Here is a 20,129-nt window from a genome sequence, read left to right as displayed (position 1 = left end):
CTACCATTGTCTGACCACACTGCCCATCTTAAAGCCAATGACTGCATATCCTGGCTGGGCACATTTTGGTTAGCAAGAAGCAGAACTTCAGAAGCCAAAAAGCCATGTTAGTATGTTCAGGGACTTTTTGCTTACAGACTTCTTGGGAACCCATTAACTGAAACTTTGTTCCAGTTTTGTCAGGAGTTGCAAGCTACTTGCTGGCTTTCAAGGCCTGAATGGGGCTCCTAACGTGGTGTCAGTTGTGCCAAGGTTTGGGGGCCTGTCACAAATCTAGCCAGATAGTGATACACACAGAGTTTTGATTGATTAAGATGATGTTTTCCTTCACTGATACCTTCACTTCTTGGTTTTTGATAGTTTTGATTGTCAACCTGCTACAACCTAGAATGGCCTAAGAGGGGAGCCTCAATGAAGGGTGTCTATATCAGACTGGCCTGTGGACGTGTCTGTGGGAATTGTTTTTAGTGCTCTGATTGAAGTTGGAAGACCCTGCCCAAGTACTTTCTGGCAGTGACTGCCCCATAAAGGGATATAGAAGAAGGAAACTTTTTTTTTCTTACTTGACCTTCACTCTCATTGGCAAGTTCATCTACCCAGTTGCTGCTGATGATGTTGATTCCTTTACTGATACTAGAACTAGCTTCTTTGGGCTTCCACCATAGAATGAAGACCAGTGGTTCTCCAAGAATCCTCCAGGCTTTGGCATCAGATTGGAACTGCCAAGGTACAGAGACACCCATTGCTGGACTACTTGGCCCAACCAGTGTAAGCCAATCCAGTGGATCCTCTTTTAATATGTATTCATTCTGTTGGCTCTGGTTCTCTAGAGAACCATGACTAATACTAATATTGATGGTGTTCCTATTGTGTGTTACATGTTTATGTGTCAGACACAGAGGATATCGCTCTCTATGAATTAGAAAGAAAAGTCTTTCATGAGGAAGTTAAGGCAAGCAGGCATAAGGAATATCTTAGCAACTTGGACTTTACTTAGTTTGGGCTATGTACACAACCCCTCTCTGAAGAATATACCAAGAAACTTATTAGCAACCTAGCATCCCCGCATGCAAAAAGCTTTAAATGATGAAATCAATTGCTCCACTTAGTAACCCCTTGATAAGCCTTGTTTCTAGTCAAACACAATCTGGAACACAGTCTGGGGCTAACTGAGCCTAGATCAGTTTGCAGACCATGCAATGAGGCAAACATGTATGCTTAAGTGAACTTTCAGAGCTAATACCCTACTTACCATTCTATGCTTAGGCACAACTGGGCATGCATATGATAAAAAAGCAGGTACATTATGGGAAGGGACATGAGCAGTGACCAAAGATTTATGTAACCCAACCCTGTCAATCAAAATAGAGAACCACCCATTTTATATCTCTAGTAACCAAGCTCCTTCCCTTGAACCCCATAAAATGAAACCTCAGACAATAAATCAGAACCCTTAAAAATCTTCACGCATGTAGCCTGCTGCTCTCTGATAGTGATTTTATCTTTCCATCATTTTGCTTTGAATAAACATTTCCATGTTACATTTACAGATCTGTATGAGCTTTTATTGAAGCTATTCAGATAGGATGGATTTTGAATAATTTTGAAGTAATTAGAATTATTTCAGGTAAGAGACAAGGATAAGGGAACACCCAGCCCAGACACCATCTGCTTGTAACAACTCTGTGCCTGGAAAAGTTAGGGGAGAACTTCCGGCTCTGATTCTCTCTCAGCCCGAGTGTGAAGTTTCAAGCCTGCAGAGTCTGAGACTTCTGGTCCAAGAACTTCATGGAATCAGTGACCCACTTCTGCTTGGGGTCCACACAGATCTCTCTACCCAGCTTGGTCTTGAAGCTGTGGAGAGATGACATGCTAAGAAGTCATGCTCAGGGCATGGCCCATAGGTCCCCAGACCTCATCCACTCTTGCTCTATAGATGAAGGAGCTGCTGGGCAGGAGGGGAAGACGAGGAAGGGAGAAGGAAGAAGTCTGAGGAGGAAGACTTGGTCTTGCTGTCCTAGTTGAAGCTGTCTTATCTACTGGGTAAAGGACCTGGAGCAAATCCCTCCAAGCTCCTGGAAAGCTATGGATCCCTTCTCCTCCAGTCAGTTTCTCTATGTCAGTAAGGAGCCATTCAGACATGAGGCTGTATTTGTTGGATTCATTTGCCTGTGTGTCCTGACCACTATCCCCAGAAACTTTGGCTGGGTATTCTGGGTAGGGATCACTTACATCACAGCTGTCAGGAGACATTGGGTGCTGGTTTTGGTGTAGCTCTGCAGCCTCCGCAAGGGGATCTTCCTCGAGGTTACAGAAAAGCAGCAGGCAACTGGAAGGGGCACTTCATCTGAAAGAGAGGGGCAGAGGATGCTACGAGGTGCTCTCACAAGGGAAGGTGAAGGCTGGGCTGTACCTAGGAGCCATGGCTCCCAAGTTCTGTTTCTAGATTCTAGGGACAGAATATGATCTAGGAGTTGATGTCCTCTGTTGAACTACAGGGTTCCTCATTGATGTCTGTTTATAATAAAATCTCATTGACTGATCCCATATTTCTGATACAGGAAAGTAAGTTCTAAGAACTTGCTGTCCATTACCTTGCTGCTGTGGGCTTAGAGTCAACGTATTCTTACTCTAAGAAGCCACTTAAGTATCCATATGTGGCTGGTGTTCTAGAAGCCTCTGTGGACCACGACCTCAGAGTGCTTCTCCCAGCTTTAATTCCTGTCACTCCTCTATTGCTTGAGATGTCCTTCTCACCTACAGGGCCACTTCTGGGTCACCTCTCCCAAGAAGGCTAGGGCAGTATCTGTAGTGGCTACACACAGCATCTTATCTCAGGATTGGTGTCAAGAGACATCACAGGGCCTGGCTTCAGTGGTCTGAACACTTGGTTCTGGCTCTCTGGCAAGCTGGGACACAAATACTCTTTCTAACTCCTCCTGTAGTCTTAGTCTCTCCATTTTAAAACTGCAGACCCTACATCAGCTCTGGGATGCCTTGTACTCAGATGTTAGAACCTACTAAACCATTACCTTAGGAAAGAATGCCTTACCTGGCTCAGCCATCTCTCCTGGGCTGATGGTGGCAGCTACGAGCAGCAGACACAGAAGCATTGCAGAAATCTTCATGTTGAGAGCAAGGACTTTGGAGTGAAAGCTTGAGTCTTCTGGGTTGGTCTAACTCTTCTAATCTGGAGGCTCCATCTGTCTTTTATAGGGAGCAGGGAGCCTGGCAAGGAGGGTGTTGCCTAATGAAAGATAAAAGTGAGATGTGGGCTGTGCTGAGTAGCATCAGAGTATGAGGTTGTTGCCTGGAAGGCAGAAGGAAGTAGAAACTGAAAGGTAAGCGTGTGAACCTAGCAACTTAGAGGAAGTGATACCATTGGATCAGGGATTCTGATTTCTTTGGAAGGGAAAAACATCTGTATGGAAGAAAGAATAGACTAAGGTTATCATGACATAAAGAGAGATCAGAGTCTTCCCCTGAGAGGGTGCCAGGAGGCTGGAGATAGGCTAAATCTTTGCCTCTGGCCATTTTGACACCAGGCTGCTGCAACCCTAAGGCATGTGGGCTCCTCAGAACCCAGATGTGCTCCAAAGAGCTCTGGAAAAGCAGTCAACCCAAGTCTGTAAGTCCCTTTCTCTTCTGTCTCCTTCTTTCTCTTCCTGTTACTAGAAATTTTACGCTAGCCACGGCTTTGCACATGGCGTGAAAGTATTCTACCACTGAACTGCCATGACACCACAGCCCTTCTTGTTAGGTATTTTTGTTGTTGTTGTTGTTGTTGGTTGGTTTTTGAGATGAGGACCCACTTGGTAGACCTGGCTAGACCAGAACTTACTTGGACTCCAGGCTGTCCTTGTTCTGTGATTCTCCCATATCAGCCTGGCAAATGCTGCTGTTACAGAATTGCTTTATATATCGGACACAGCCTGCACATCCCAGAGGACTGGGCAGCATGTGCTAGTCCTACAGTAGAGGGGACCTTGAGGTGGGTGGTACCCTACAGGGGCATAGCTCTCTATATCATAAAGGTTTCCATTTCTTTGCAGAATCCTTAATATATGTGTGGCTTTTTGTCTGGGAACTTCAACTCACAATCACCCTATGGGTCAAGCACCCTGTTCGATGTGTGTGAAGGCCAAATAGTGCCATGCACAACTGTGCTAAGAAGTCTCATTTTTAGAATCTACTTTATGCATGGCTTAGTAGGCAGGAAGAAAGTTTTCAAGTGAGGGACATAGTTGGTAAAGACACTCAGGAAGTAATTCCTGGATTATATCCATTATATTAGCCATCATGAGCAAATGGCTAATATTGTACAATTTTTCTCGTTTTTACCCTCTATCAGTCAGACACAACATTTAAATGAAACACATGACAGTAGATATCTAAGGTTGAAATAATCGAAAAGACATCATGACCTGAAGAAGTGTGGGTTGCCAAAATTCTTCAGCATGTCATGAGTCATCATGCTCCTTAATCCAACTGTCTATTTTTACTCTGTCTACAGAACCTTTTCCCAAAATGAAGACTTGTTTCAAGTAAGACTTGAAGTTTGAGTAGATGAACGGATGTAACAAAAGCATGATGAAGTAAAGACACACTATCTTCATTTGAACCTTCACTAAAGCCATGATTATCACTGTCAGTCATTTAGAACATACTAACGAAAATTCCAAATGCCTTAGACAATTAAATATCTAAACATGAAAAATAATTTAAGAAATATAGAAACTGAGAATTGGGAATATTGTTGGAATTTTGAACTGTTACTTGGGGTATTCAACTGTCATTGTAGATGAAGAAGAATATCACCCAGCATTTCTGTAGACCACAGCTTCAGCAGAAGTTGGTTCAAGTCTGAGGTGAAAAATTTGAACTAAAGTACTTATCACCTTTAGTATTAGAGGCATCTAAGAGGTTATCATCTTAATAGTTATAGCATAAGTGCAGACACACTGGTTGATATATAGATGAAAACCGAGATAGAAGTTCACATACATACAGCCACTTACTACAGATGTTTGACTAAGAGGCCATAAATGAACACTGGAGAAAAGATGGCATCTTCAACAAATGGTGTTGGTCAAACTGGATAGCTCCATGTAGAGGAATCAAGCTAGATCATTATCTCTCACCCTGTATTTAACTCCAAGTGCTTCAACATAAGACCTGACACCCTAAAACTGATAAAGGAGAAAGTAAGAGATATCTTTGAACTCATGGACACAGGAAGAGACTTTCTTAACAGTCCTGGCAGCACAGACATTAAGACCAACCACTGACAAAAGGGACCACATGAAACTAAAAGCTTCTATAGAGCAAACAATGGAATCATCCAAGTGAAACAGCAGTCTACAGAGTTGGAAAATATTTACATCTGAAAGAGGGCCAGTATGCAAAATATAAAAAGAACTCAAAAAATTCAACATCAAGAAGACAGGCCAGTTACAAGTTGGGGCAAGGAACTAAACAAAAAGTTCTCAAAGGATGAAGTGCACATGACTAATACACACACACACACACACACACACACACACACACACACACACACAGCATGTTTGACAGCTGTAGCCATCAAGGAAATGCAAATCAAAACTACTTTGAGATTTCTCTTACCCCAATAAGAATGGCTAAGACAAGAAACAAACACACACACAAACAAAAAACCAATAACAAGTGCTGGAGTGCATATGAGGAAAGGGGCACACTTATTCACTGCTGATGGGAGTGCAAACTGGTGCAGCCACTGTGGAAATCAGTGTGGAGGTTCTTCCAAAGCCTAGAAATTGATCTGTCACATGATCCAACTATACCACTCTATGCCAACTATGCTAACTATACCTTAGGGGATATCTACCCAAATGCCTCTGTATCCTACTCTAGAGATACTTGCTCATCTAAGCTCATTGCTGCTCTATTTACAATATTCAGGAATTGAAAACAACCTATTGTCCACCAATTGATGTATGGATAATGAAAAAGTGGCATATTTGCATAATGGGTTGTTATTAATCTGTTGAGAAAAACAAACCTATAAAATTAATAGGCAAATAGATAGAATTGGACACAATCATCTTGAGTGAGATAATCCAGACCTGAACATCACTCTCTCTCTCATATGTGGATGCTAGCTTTGAATCTTTACATATATTCTGTTTCCTTTGGAATACACATGGATGTCCAGAAACTAGGAAGGGGCCATACTGGAGGCTTTCAGAGGAGGAGATATATAATGAAGTTACATAAAGTGGGAAAGGGAATAATGGAACAGGAATGGTCAAATGGAGTGGGGGATGGGAGGGCAGGGTAGAGGTGGGAGAACTGGGAAGGGTAAATAACACTAAAAACTTTTTGAAAAAGTCATGTGGAAATTTACTAGTGCAGAATAGTCCTAAAATATATACTTATACATATAAAAAAAGTTTAAATGGGGTCACCATGTAACACAAGGACAATGCCCCTACTAGGTACCACAGACTGATACATAAAAAAAATCCAGTGTGGGATCGGGTTACTTGTTTTGGAGTTGTTGGCCAGTGGAATCTCATAAACCTCCAAACATTACAGGCTATTGTATTGGTGAAATTATTAAGGCCACTCCATGTAGTTAAAAGGGAGGTTTATTTAGTGGCATAACTTACAAATGAAGGGATAGGTAGGTTACAGGGTCTGGGGAAGACGTAGCACAGTCTGGCAGTGTTCTCTGGAGAACTCTGCTTGGTCTACCTCTAGCGTCCAGGGTCCAGGAACCAAGAGAAGGCGGTGCATATGGATCTTGGGTCTTCAAGGCCCTTTCTTGGACCCATCTTGTAGGCGTGAGTTACCGAAGCCTGATTGGGGGTTGGAACTTCCTGATCAAAGCTGGAATGGCTACCCACTACACTATTGCCATTGCTTTTAGTTACTCTCCAGAACCTGACAATGAAACCCTATTGCTGAAGACACCACATACTTCAGTCATAGAACATGGAGAAGTCGCATTAATACTGACCTGGAATTTTCCTCCCTGCTAGCTAACTTTCATAGTGTTGAAAGTGCTAAGTATGCTACTGGAGGAGAAAAGTCATCATCAGTCTCTGAGAGCTACAGTAATGCTGGTCTGGCAAGACATGTCCCTTGGTACAATAGAGGCGTGAATGCTCTGGGAACAACAAAATACTTCCTGGCTGGATTTAAGATGCACTCCATGTGCTGTGGTGTGGCACACATATATAAGTGCACACAGACCCATATACATTTTACATAGACATTCCAAAAACAGTAATATTGTGAATTGGCTACAGGTTCTATTATTCAGTTATTATTATTATTATTTTTAGAGATTTTAGGGACAGATTGACTTTGTTCCATAAACAAAACCAAAACAAAACAAAAAACCAAAAGCCATCTATGATCGTTTGTTTTATTGCACAAGACTTAAAAAAAAAAAGACAGGGTTCTTAGCTAGGATTTAAAACATTTATCAAGACTTTCAAGCTTGAGTTAGTGTCATTAATCATAAGACTGTCTGGAATGCTAGACAGCAGCTTTTAAACATTGTCTCTTTTCTTGAGTTAGATATTGCACCATCAGCTAAACCTTCTGCAAGGCTGGTTAACTGGTTAGACTTAATGACTGTGGAGAGGTTGAAATGCTGCAAGTCTAGAGCCTAATTACAATTTGCCTCGAACTGTCTTTAGCATCCATATAACCACTGCTTCCCCATGTCTGTGTGGGACCTGATATCCTGTGACTGACGGATGGAAACCTTTTGGAATGTATCAGCTTCCCAGAACTCTGCTTTCCACCAGCTACGAATACTGTCAGAAAGCATCTAAGGCCCACAGCGGAAGTGTCTCCACTTCGCTGAACTGTTTACTTCATGTTTCTGTCCATGTATTGCAAAATTGCCTTTATTTACGAGTTTCTTTGCTCTGATGCTATAAAAACTTCATCAAACTGTTACCACCTTGGACAATGAATGGACTTTGAGGTGACATAATTCTGTATGTCTGGGTCATGATCACCGGTATCTAGTTCGCATTCCTTTGGTGGTGAAAGTTGTGGTTTTTGTTTCTGTTTTTAGTTTTGCATTGACAGAAGAGTGTTAGTGAAGAAAGTTGAATGCTAACAAATGAACAAACTCAGTGGTCAGAAATAAAAAACATAAGCAGAGTGTGTTGAACTATAAAAGGACACCCAAAAGGAATAGGATTTTAATAACTAATTCAGATTAAACCAGTGGACCAGGAACTATCAAGGGATGCCCAAGACCAATCAGAATTCGTCCACATTCATCCAAGAAGTCAATGTTGGGGCACGAAAGCTTGGGCCATGGAGAGCAGCTGAAGCTTGGCACTGTGTGACAGGGTTGGACTCTCCCAGAAACCTCAGGCATGAAGGAGCTGTGGAGAAAAGCTGAGGCTTAATACCATGTGGGAGGGTTGTTGACCTTGACGAGATCAGATAGGGACAACTGGTCTCTGTTTTAGTGTAGACACAAAAATATTAGCAATTCCAGGATCATGGTATGACCACCAAGGATAGCAGCAAGTATGGAATGAAGACAACCTGCACCTACCAGACATTCTGTGTATACTACAGATGGCAGAGGTGGAGAAGCGGTACTGCTCACATCCTTTGGAGCTCAAAAGATCATGAATGAGTCCCTGATGTCAGATACTGAGATATCCGCACTGTTTAATTTTTGTTTACTTTGTCCTGGTTTTAACTATGCAATGATTCTTATCTCTTGGAATAAGAAAATAGATAACTTAATTTGGATTTTAAATTAACCTGTAGTTAAGAGACATTTAACTTTCAATGATACACTGTTAGAATTTTTTTAAATATTATACTACTTTTATAGTTATACTATGTTTTATATTATGGTTTTAACATTTAATCTTGGGGGCAAACAGGAAAGGAAAGGTTACATTAACATCGACAAAGGGTGAAATATCTCACTAGCTTCTGTTGTCAACTTGGCACACTTGGCAAGAGGGAACCTCAAATAAGGCATTGTTTCCATCAGATTAGTCTGTGGGTACGTCTGGGAGGCATTTTCTTCATTGCTAATTGACGTAGAAAGATCCAGCCCACTGCGGTTGGTGTCATACCTAGATAGATGGACCTGGGCTGTAAAAGAAAGGCAGCTGAGCTAGCCACTGTGAGCAAACAAGTAGGTGTGTTCCTCCATGGTCTACGCTTCTATGCTTCACTCCCTGCCTTGATTTCTTGCTTTGGCTTCTCTCAACGATGGACTTTAACTTATAAGCCAAATTGCTTTTTTCTTTTCTTTTTCTTTCTTTCTTTCTTTTTTTTTTTTTTTTTTTTTGGTCAGTGTTTATCATGGGAACAGAAAGCAAACAAGAACACATACGGTGGGCCTTTTTCTTAGGTTGTCTGGGCCAAACTTTTGCTATGGTCTTGCTTGGAAAGGTAGAAACTTTACAAGACTGAGGCTTGCATGTGGAAGGTGCATGACTGGGGGGCAGCCTTTAGCCAGGCCCACTTCCTCTTGACTCTCTGCTCCCAGGCTGTTACTGGCCAGCCTCATTGTCCTCTCACCATGCCTGCTCCACCATGATGAACTGTCTATGCTCTGAAACTCCAGTCCAAAACAAACCCGTTAGCCCTAAACATGCATTTGTCAACGCCTTGTGCTTGTGCAGCACTTACTGCAGGGTGTTTCGTCCCAACAAGGTAACTAGGACAGCCACCTACAATTTCTCCAGCTTTACCTTCTCCAAGTTATGTAGTTTCGAATTTTAAGCAGTAAATAGACTTACATCTATGATTCATTTATGTCATTTTTTTTTTGTTAAAAAAATAGGTCTGTCTCTAAGTTCATTTTCTGTTTTGTAGTTTTCACATTCATTACAGTACTGTTTGCTGAAAATACTATCTTTTCTTCCTTGAATTGTCCCTGATACTTTTCAAAGGTAATTTGTGTGGATCTATTTCTGTCCCATTGATTTCTTTTCTATTATATTGTCAGTCCCATGGCATCTCCATGACTGTAGCTGTGTGATAAGTCTTGAGGTCAGATAATGTGAGTCCTCTGACTTTATTTTTCAGTGTCATGTTAACTCATCTGGGTATTTTTGCCTCTCTGTGTAAACTTTAGAACCGGTTTGTCAATATCCATCAGAGAACTTGGTGGGATTTTGACTGAAATTGTTGAATGAAGAGGTCATCTGGGGAAGAGCTTAGAGTCTGACAGTATTGAGTCTCCCACTTGTGAACACAGAGATCTCACCATTGACTGAGTGCTTTCTCCTTTGACAGAGGTTTGTAGGTGTTCTCATAAATAGTGTACATTTTCCCTTAGACTGAGTCCAGTGTGATTTAGAATCATTAAATTTAGTTTGAACTGTTCGTTACTGATATACAGGAGGCTGTTGAATTTTAGACATTATTAGCCTTTGTGCTCTGTGACCTTTGTTTGTGTGCAAATGTGTGTGTGTGTGTGTGTGTGTGTGTGTGTGTGTGTGTGTGTGTGCGTGTGCGCGCGTGCGTGTGCATGTGAGATTGATGAGTATGTGTATGCATGTTGGGAGACAGTGGTTGGACACCCATATGAAGACCAGAGGTTGAAGTTGGATATCTTAATCATTTCCTATTCTATTGTTTTAGACATGGTCTCTCCCCCAACCCTGGATCTTGCTGTTTTTTGGTAGGCTGGCTAGCCAGCAAGGCTCCATAATCTACCCATCGCCTCCTACCTCTGAATTTACATTGAATATGGATATTACCATGCCTGTTTGTTTTTTTCCTAATGTGGGAGCTGTGGGATGCAACTGGGGTCTCATGTTTGAGCACCAAATACTTTACCCACCAACCCATATTCTGTATCAATTCTGAAATCCTTCTATGAACTAATTATGAGTTTTATTTTTATTCCCGTCATTGATTCTCTGCAAAGGTCAATCATGTTTTTCTTAAAGGCAACTTAATGTCTACCATCTACGTGTCTCTCTGTTTTCCTGTCTATGTTGATGAGTCAGTCAGGACTTCCACTGATGTGACATTGTGGAGGTGAGAGGGAGCATCCTTGCTAGTCTCAGTGAGTGTGGAATCCACTACAGGTCACTGCAGATGTTTATTAGGTTGAAGAAGCTTCTTTCTGTTCCAAGTGTGTTGGGATGTATTTTTTGTTTTAGAAACCTGATGGTTATGCTCTTTTGTTAAATGCTTTTCAGTGTCTATTGAAAATATCATGTGACCTCTCCTCCTTCAGCTGATTGATGTGAAAGATTACAATAATGAAAATTTGAATAGTTTTTAAGTTTTGAGATCTTATTCATATGTATGCTTGTGTGTGCATTCCTGTGTGTGTGGTTGTGCTGACTTGTGGGTTTGTATGTGGTTAGAGGTTGACATTGGGATGTCTTCCTCAATCACATCTGCAATTCATTCTTTGTGACAAAGTATCTTCCATGAGTCTGGAGATGGCCATTTTAGCTGGGCTAGGTGGCTAAGGGGCATTCAGGGCACACCTTGCCGATGCTTTTCTTTTCTTTGATACACTATGTGGCTTCTAATGGGTCAGGAAGAAGAAACAGATGACAGTATTGACTCTTTTTGCTGGTCATCTCAGCACAGCATGTCTCTGTCTATATGGATCTTCCTGGCCTCAGAGAGGGAAGTTTCAAGTGCTCAGTCTGCTTTTATGTTTTGGAACAAATTGTTGAGCCTGGGCATCATTTACAGCGTCAGTGCTCAATAGAATTCATGGGTATAATCTGCTGGGAGGTCGTTGTGCTTTCAGGGCTGGAAGACTATTATTATCCAATTTACATAATTGATATAGACATATCTTGATTATCCCTATTTCTCCATGAGAGTTTTGGCAAAGTGTGTATTTCAAGAAATAGAATAGCCTTTTCTATGCTTTCAAGGTTTGGACCTAGAGTTCTTACTAGTCTTTTATTCTCCCTGATCCTGTCTTGTCTATGGCAGTAGTAGGGATAGTCCTTCTGCATTTCTGACAGTGGTAATTTGCACCTTTGTTCATTTCATGTGGCTGTTCTAGATGATGGTTTACTGCTTTTATTGTTCCTCTCAAAGACTCGACTTTAGTCTCATGGATTTTTATTTACCTATACTCTTGTTTTCCTTCTTCTTCTGCTTGATTTAGGTTTATGTTGCACACAGACATATACAAACACATATGCCACAGAAATAAATAACTGGGAAGGAGAGAATGCCTGGAAGAGGAGTCCTTGCATTTTTTCTTCCAGGACTTTATTGTTTTCTTCTAATTTGTTTGCCCTTTCCTCTAGTTGTTTATAGCATTCTTCTCATTTTTTTTTTTTTGGTCTTTTCCTCTACACAAGCCTCTACCTTCTTCATGATGTTATTCATAAGGCTGTTTTCTTCTGCTTCTTCCAATTTTTGATGTTTGGGTCTAGATGTTGGAGGCGGGCTAGGTTCTGGTGATGCTGTATTGCTCTTCATTTTGTTGTATGTACTTCTGCCTTGACATCTGCCCATCTTCTTGTGGTTCGTTCTTGGTATTAGCCCACTTGGTTCAGACAGAGCTGACAGATTCAGGAAGTCTCTCTCTCTTGTCCAGATGGGAGCTCTCTTGTCCAAATGGGAACTCCGGGGCAGGATGGAAGCTCTTGTATAGATGGGAAGTCCATGACAGGATAGGATAGGAGCTTTTGTCCAGACAAGAAGTCCAGGGCAGGATGTGCCCTCTTGTACAGAAGGGAAGTCCAGGTCAGGATGGGAGCTCTTGTCCAGAAGGGAAGTCCAGGGCAGGATGGGAGCCCTCTCTGGTCCAGAAGGGAGGTCTGGGGCAGGATGGGAGCTGGGGGCCGGTCTCTAAGTCTCAGGAAGTGGCTGGGGTCTCGGGCAGATGGGCGTGGGGGCAGGGCGTGGAGATTGCAGGGGCTGCCGGGGGGGGGGCTTGGAAAAGGGGATCCCTCCCGGTGGGGCTAGAAGGGGACCTGCCCAGTGGCCAGAACCTGGGGCCAAGTTGGGCAGGTCTTCCCGGAGGGGCTGGTGCCCAGGGATGGGGTCCGGGTTGGGCCTGGATACTCACCTCTGGTCCAGAAGGGAAGTCGGGGGCAGGATGGGAGCTGGGGGCCAGTTTCTAAGTCCCAGGAAGTGGCTGGGGTCTTGGGCAGATGGGCATGGGGGCAGGGCGTGGAGATTGCAGGAGCTGCGGGGGGCGGGGGGGCGGGAGTTCCCGGTGGGGCTAGAAGGGGACCTGCCCGGTGGCCAGAACCTGGGGCCAAATTGGGCAGGTCTTCCCCGGAGTGGCTGGTGCCCAGGGATGGGGTCTGGGCTGGGTCCGGATACTCACCTCTGGCCCAGAAGGAAAGTCTGGGGCAGGATGGGAGCTGGGGGCCTGTCTCTAAATCTCAGGAGAGGCTGGGGTCTTGGGCAGATGGGCGTGGGGGCAGGGCGTGGAGATTGCAGGGGCTGCTGGGGGGCTTGGAGAAGGGGATCCTTCCCTGTGGTGCTAGAAGGGGACCTGCCTGGTGGCCAGAACCTGGGGCCAAGTTGGGCAGGTCTTCCCCGGAGTGGCTGGTGCCCAGGGATCGAGTCCTTGCCTTTTAATGGATGCTCATGAGCTCTTAGGAATTGTCCTTGGGACTGAAGCACAAAGATTCTATCTAGTAGTTATCTTCTTATCACTGGAGTTGGAGATGGGTGCTACCATAGCTGGTTCTTTATCTAGAAGCTGGAGGATCTGAACTCAGGTCCTCTCAGAGGATGGAGCACTTTACTCACTGATCTCTCTCTCTCTCTCCTGTCCACTCTGAAACCTCTCTATGATACCTGACAGAAACACTTAAGGAGGATGGATTTATTTTTGCCTCACACTTCCAGAGACCACAGTCCATCACAGCCTTTGGATGGCATTGTGATAAGAACAGCTTGGTCCATATTTTTAGGAGCTTGGGTCTGAACATACTTCAGCAACAGACAGCAAGCAAGGTGGGCTATAACCTCCCATGACCTGCTCCATGTCACTCACTTCTAGAGTTTTTCTTCCTTCCCTAAAGGTTGTACCATCTCCCTCAAATACGTCTGGCTAGGAAACAAGTGTTCAAGCACGTGAGCCTAGGAGGGACATTTCACATCATACTATAACAATTATATTAGTCTATTCCTACTACTAAACATAATGCCTTAGACAAAATAACTTCTAAGAAGAGAGATCGATTGCTCAAATTCTGGATTTGGTGATACTGGAAATAAGGTCCTGGCAGATTTGGTGTCTGGCAATGGCTTGCTCTGCTTTGATTCTGCACACCTTCTGTGTGTTCTCCCATGGAGAGAGCAAAACAACTCCCCTACCCAGCCTCTTCTATTAACATGGATATCACTTAGGAAGGCATACACCTCTGTTTTGACTCCATCATCTGCTGAAGGCCCCTCCTCTTAAGCACACCACAATGCACGCTATGGTTTGTATGTGACTCCCCTCAATGGATACATGCTGGAAGCTTGGCCCCTACCTAGCAAGGTGGGGGTGAGATAGTGGAGGAGTCTTTAAGAATAGGGGCTGAGATGAAGGAAACTTTGGTGCTGGGAGCTCTGCCCATGTGAAAAAATTGATGCTAGGAGTGGTTTGAAGATACAGAGATGAATCATCGCGGTCGTGCTATGTGCCTGGCCCCTTTGACACATGGCACATTTCTTTCTGACTCTCTTCTGTGTTGTGATGATGCTAGGTTGCCTCACCAGTGGTCATGCTATGTTGTTTGGGCCTTCTGTCTTGACTTGTAAAGCAAGTAACCTTACTCTCTTCATACGGTACACACAATCAACAGAAGTGGCTAAGACTAGACTCCAATATGAATCTTGAAGCAGCACAGACATTCAGTCCATAACACAATTAAATTAATTTTAAGTCTAAGAACTGCCAGCCCCTTAAATAACTGCTGTGTGAGGCTGTGAGGGATGAATTCATATTTAGGGTCCTTTGTTTCCCTTCTACAGCATTCCACACAGCATTGTTCTGTCCTGTTATTTCTGATTTCACCTTTGCTAGCACGTAGCTTAGATTGTTGAGGTCTTCTTTTACCATCACAGTGGCTGCTCCTAGGCCCTTCCTTCCTCATGGCATCCTGTGCTCAGACCTGACAACCCCTTTTCTTCCTGCCTCTCAGTGTGTCCCTGTCCTTACAGTTTGAGACCACTTACTGAGTTCTTACTGCTTTCTCACCCTGAAGTCCAAGGGCCCCTACAATAAGGCAGCAACTTTTCATTTCTTGTGCCTACCACCAGTTCCTTCAGCATTGGGGCACACAGCTGGCTAGATTCCTTTCTCTGGCTCAGTCCCCTCCCCTCTGTCCTGGAGAGCTCAGAAGAGCACTGTGCATTGGCAGTCTAACATGTCCACTGCCCTTCCACAGCAGATATGTTGGAGAGCCATCCTCCTAAAAAAAATCCAAAAATAGATGTGGGACATAGATGTCCAGTTTTTCTTGTTGGTCTGGCTTCACTCTTAACATGTTACTACTCTGGGCTTCTGAATTTATTACATGGGAAAACCCGCAGAGAAAAGTTCCTCGACTGTTGCACGAGGTCATAAAAGGGACTCTGTAAAAAGATAGGTGTGATGAGAAAAGAAATAGGCTTAAAGAAGCTCATGAATAAGGGCAGGTAATGGGAAGGCTGGAGCTAGAGGATTAGAGGGGCCTGGCATATTCTGCCACATTCTTCCTCAACCTCAGGGGAGTCCAGTCTAGCCGAAAGACATTCCTGCAGGATGATCCTACACTCTGTCACCTGTTACTATGGGGTTTTCCCTTTCAGCTTAATAGGACCCAAAATTAGAGTAATGTAATTAAAAACACATACGCATTTTCATTTGAAAACACCACAGCCATATAATAACGCTGAACACAGCAGTAGGGGGCACACACTTCACACAAAGAAACACTGATTCCCCAAGAATACAAAAGCTTGCATAATGCTGATGCACCATGGATGGATCTCTAAGTCCCACAGGCAGGTGGGAGGGAGAACACTGACATTTTTGTTAATAATTTAACTGAGTTTATATACAAATAAATACACAATTTGTAAATTGAATTCAGTTTATTTGGCCAAAATATAACTTAAATATCATTAAATATTATTTAAGCAAGTCTATGTTTTAAATTATTAAAAGCATCTCTTTTTAGATGTTGTAATAAATTACCATTGCACTGCCCACGGGGAAAGGTTAGGGGAAAATACAGAAGATTTCCATGGGGCTCTCAGCCTAGACATGAAGGTTCAAGGATGCTGAGTTTGAGACTTCCGATCCAAGTGCTTTATGGAGTTCTCAACCCACTTCTCCTTGGGGTCAGCACAGATTTCCTTATCCATTATGGTCTTGAAGCTGTTGGGAGAGGTCGTGGTTAGGCAAAGTGCTCCGTGGGTTCTGTTTAGGGCATGGCCCAGAACAGAGCCTCCTCCACTTGTCCATAGATGAAGAGTCAGGAGAGAAGATCGAGAAAGCTGAAAGAAAGGAGACTTGGGGAAGAGCCCTGTTCTTGCTCCCCTAGCTGAATCTCTCTAATCTCCTGCCTAAATGAATGGGGTATGGTCTCTCCAAACTGATGGAAATTTGTGGATTCTCTAACAGGCTTAGTTTTCCTAGGTGAAGAAAGGACCAGGTGGGTAAGACAATCTATTTGTTTGATTCATGGCCATGAGTCCAGACTTCTCTCTCTCTTACTCCCCAGATTGGAAATTGGCTTGGTGTGCTGGGCACAGACTACTTACATCACAGCTTTCCAGGGACACTGGGTGCTGGTGATTCTCTGGTAGCTCTTCAGCCTCCGCACTGGGATCTTCTGATTAGTCATCTTATAACAGCAGGTGACTGGGACAAACACTGCATCTGAAAATAATTTTGCAAAGAAAGAGAGAATTAGGAGGCATTGTAGGGTGCTCTCACAAAGGAAGGAGAAGGCTGGGTAGTACCTAAGAGTCATGGCTCCCGAGTTCTGTATCTAGAGCCCAGTCACTTACAGAATATGTCCTAGCTGTTGACTGGGTAGAGAGAAAAAAAAAAAACTCATCAATTTCTGACACAGGAAAGTAAGTTTAAGAACTTCCTGTCCCTCACCTTGCTGCTGTGGGCTTAGAGTCAACCTATTTTTAGGCTAAGAAGCCTCTCCAGTGTCTACATGTGGCTGGTGTTCTAGAAGCCACTCTGGACCACGACCCCAGAGTGCTTCTTCCAGCTTTAATTCCTGTCACTCTTCTATTGCTTGAGATGTCCTTCTCACCTATAGAGCTACAACTGGGCCACCTCCCCAAACCAGGCTAGGGCAGGATCTATAGCGGCTGCACACAGCATCTTATCCCAGGGTTGGTGTCTGGGGACATCACAGCGCCTGGCCTCAGTGGTCTGAACACTTGGTTCTGGCTCTCTGACTAACTGTGACACAATGGCTCATTCTAACTTCTCCTGCAGTCCCAGTCTCTCCATCTTAAAACTGCAGACCCTGCAGCAACGCTGAGTTGTGCTGAGAGGTTGGGAAAGGAAAAGCCTCACCTGGCCCAGCTAACACCTGTGGGCTGATGGTGGCAGCTATGAGCAGCAGGCACAGAAGCATGGTGGAGATTTTCATGTTGAAGTCAAAGGCTTCGGAATGAAAGCTGGAGGCTTCAGGAGTTAGTGTCACAATCTCTGCTCCTCTGGAGGCCCCATCTGTCTATTTATAAGGAACAGGGAACTTGCTAGGATCCTGTTGAAGGAAGGATGAAGATCCTCTGGGCTGTGCTGAGTAGGCATCAGACCCCGGGGTGATTTCCTCACAGCCGGAAGGAAGCTGTCCAGTTTCTGTCTACTGGCAGTTTAGACCATGAAACAGAGGTGAAAAGGTGGACAGCTGAGCACAGCAATGTAGAGGAAATTATATCACTGGACAAGGGGTTCTCCTTTCTATGAAACAGAAAAACATCTGTATGGAAGAAAGAACAGAAACTAGAAGTCACAGTGGAGTAAAGAGAGGCCAGGATCTGCCTCTTGGATGGTGCCAGGAGGCTGCAGATAGGCTAAGTCTTTGCCTTTGGCCTTTATTACACTAGGCCACTGCAACCCTAAAAAAGGTGGGGTCCTTAGAACCCAGTTTGGCTCCAAATAATCCTGGAGGAATGACAGCATCCTGAGTTTGCCAATCTCTTTCTTTTCTTCTTCCTTCCTTCTTTTTTTTTTTTTTTTAATCATGTTGTACCTGTTAGGCCTAGCCTTGCACATGCTAGGCATGCACTCTACCACTACATGCTGCAGCTACATGACCTGCACTCCTTTCTTCCCCCCTCTCCCTTCCTTCCTTCCTTCCTTTCCTTCCTTCCTTCCTTCCTTCCTTCCTTCCTTCCTTCCTTCCTTCCTTCCTTCCTTCCTTTCTTCCTTTTTTCTTTCTTTATTTCTCTTTTGAAAGAGGGTTAACTTAGTTGCCCAATGAGTCTTGAACTAATTTTGTAGAACAGGCTGGTCTTGGACTTGTGATCGACTGTCTTAATCTTCCAAATAGCTGGGTTTACAGAATTGCATCATTATGCTTGGCTCAGTGTCTGAAAGTCTCAAAGTCCCAGAGACATGAATTCTGTAGTTGGTGTAATTTTGAGTAGGTGGGATCCTCTAATGGGAGAGAGTAATCCTATTGCAATGAGTAGATCCCACAATGGGAGAGTGTGTGGGCACTTGCAGTGAAGGATCCTGCAGGGATGGAAGACCCTATAGTGGGTTGGATCCTGCAGTGAGCTAGATCTGGTGGTGGAGTTTGTAGCTAGAATTTTCCTGCCTGGCCCACAGTCAGGATAAATCTTTGTCACCCGCCAGTCCCACAGCCAGTCAGACCCAACCAAGTAAACACAGAGACTTATATTGCTTACAAACTGTATGGCCGTGGCAGGCTTCTTGCTAACTGTTCTTATATCTTAAATTAACCCATTTATATAAATCTGTACCTTGCCACATGGCTCGTGGCTTACCAGCATCTTCACATGCTGCTTGTCATGGTGGCGGCTGGCAGTGTCTCCCCCCACCTTCCTGTTCTCTCAATTCTCCTCTCTGTTAGTCCCGCCTATACTTCCTGCCTGGCCACTGGGCAATCAGTGTTTTATTTATTGACCAATCAGAGCAATTTGACATACAGACCATCCCACAGCAGGAGTTGATTCTGTAGAATGTGGAATCTTACAGTGAAGAGGACCCTGCAGTGGGTGGGATCCTGCAGTGTGGGAATCCTGCAGTGGGGGATCCTGCAATGGGTGATTCAGTGGGTGAGATCCTGTGGCAGGAAGAACTGATCTTATAGAGAAGAGATCCTTTAGTGGGGGTATCCCTGCAGTGGGGTATCCCTGCAGTGGGGAGATCCTACAATGGATGGAAATTTGCAGTGGAGTTGATCCTGAAGCAGGTGATTCTTCCCAAGTGAAATCATTTGGAGAGGCCATGAGTTCATGAAGATCCTGGAAGTTTGGGTCTGTTTGCTAATGGCCTCCCAAAGCAAGCCCTTCACTACACACAATCAATGGGAGGACATACAAAGATGTGAAGGGAAACAGGGTTGCAAATTGCTGACCTCACCTGCCTCTTATCATTCATGCATTATCACCATTGAACCTTATATTACAGCACTTCCAGGCTGGATCCTTTCACTGAGCAATATTGCTATAAGATTCCTCTATGTCTTTTGTAATTTAATAGCTTACTTGCTACTTTTTGAAAATTGATTTTTGTTTTCATACACACACAAATATAATAAAGTTATATTTGTAACCATGAAGTGTGCAGTTCACATGGACTTGCAATCAGTCTCTATGACTCTATTCTGTGAACAACATTCTATGCTCAATACACCAACCCCATTCCCACCTGCTCCCTGACCCTGGGGAACCACCCTGATCTCACCCACTGAATGATCTTACCCATTGCAGTATCCCCCAACAGTAACACTTATCCTTTCTGTGATTCCAACTTTTCCACCTCATGTAAGCAGACACATAATGTATTTAAATTTTCTTCAACTGCCTTATTTCACTTAGAATTATGTCCTCAAGGAACTTCTGTATTGTTGCACATATCACAATTTCTTTCTTTCTTTTAGGCCTTGTAAGATTGCACACTAGGCATGCGACAGTGTGCTCATCCATTCATGAACATCTAGCTAGTT

At 43.7% G+C, this 20,129-nt stretch overlaps 1 protein-coding gene across 2 annotated transcripts; it reads right to left on the bottom strand.

Moving 5' to 3' along the window:
- Positions 1–1,538: 1,538 nt before the first annotated feature.
- Positions 1,539–17,686, bottom strand: LOC102919626 (C-C motif chemokine 12). 2 transcript variants are annotated; one of them, XM_006990063.4, is made up of 3 exons: positions 3,053–3,234; positions 2,233–2,347; positions 1,539–1,854 (listed from the first exon to the last, which is right to left on the bottom strand). In XM_006990063.4, exons 1-3 carry the CDS (start codon positions 3,126–3,128, stop codon positions 1,749–1,751), a joined length of 297 nt encoding a protein of 98 aa, XP_006990125.2. In that variant the 5' UTR covers positions 3,129–3,234; the 3' UTR covers positions 1,539–1,748. The 2 variants fall into 2 exon arrangements, with proteins under 2 accessions (XP_006990125.2, XP_006990126.2); XM_006990064.3 differs by lacking the exons at positions 1,539–1,854; positions 2,233–2,347; positions 3,053–3,234 and adding exons at positions 16,035–16,339; positions 16,726–16,843; positions 17,504–17,686.
- Between the last annotated feature and the right edge of the window lie 2,443 nt (positions 17,687–20,129).

The sequence above is a fragment of the Peromyscus maniculatus genome, chromosome 8 (genome assembly GCF_049852395.1).
Source record: "Peromyscus maniculatus bairdii isolate BWxNUB_F1_BW_parent chromosome 8, HU_Pman_BW_mat_3.1, whole genome shotgun sequence".
Classification (NCBI taxonomy): domain Eukaryota; kingdom Metazoa; phylum Chordata; class Mammalia; order Rodentia; family Cricetidae; genus Peromyscus; species Peromyscus maniculatus.
The sequence above is the reverse complement of the archived record's forward strand: the minus strand, read 5'-3'. Positions and strand labels throughout refer to the sequence as shown.

Bases quoted from the DNA above. Each gene is read 5' to 3' on its own strand.
- LOC102919626 (XM_006990064.3), bottom strand. From the start codon at position 17,579: ATGAAAATCTCCACCATGCTTCTGTGCCTGCTGCTCATAGCTGCCACC. The intron at 16,844-17,503 runs GTGAGGCTTTTC...AATTATTTTCAG, and splicing joins ACAGGTGTTAGCTGGGCCAG to ATGCAGTGTTTGTCCCAGTC. The intron at 16,340-16,725 runs GTAAGTAGTCTG...CTCTCCCAACAG, and splicing joins TGTCCCTGGAAAGCTGTGAT to CTTCAAGACCATAATGGATA.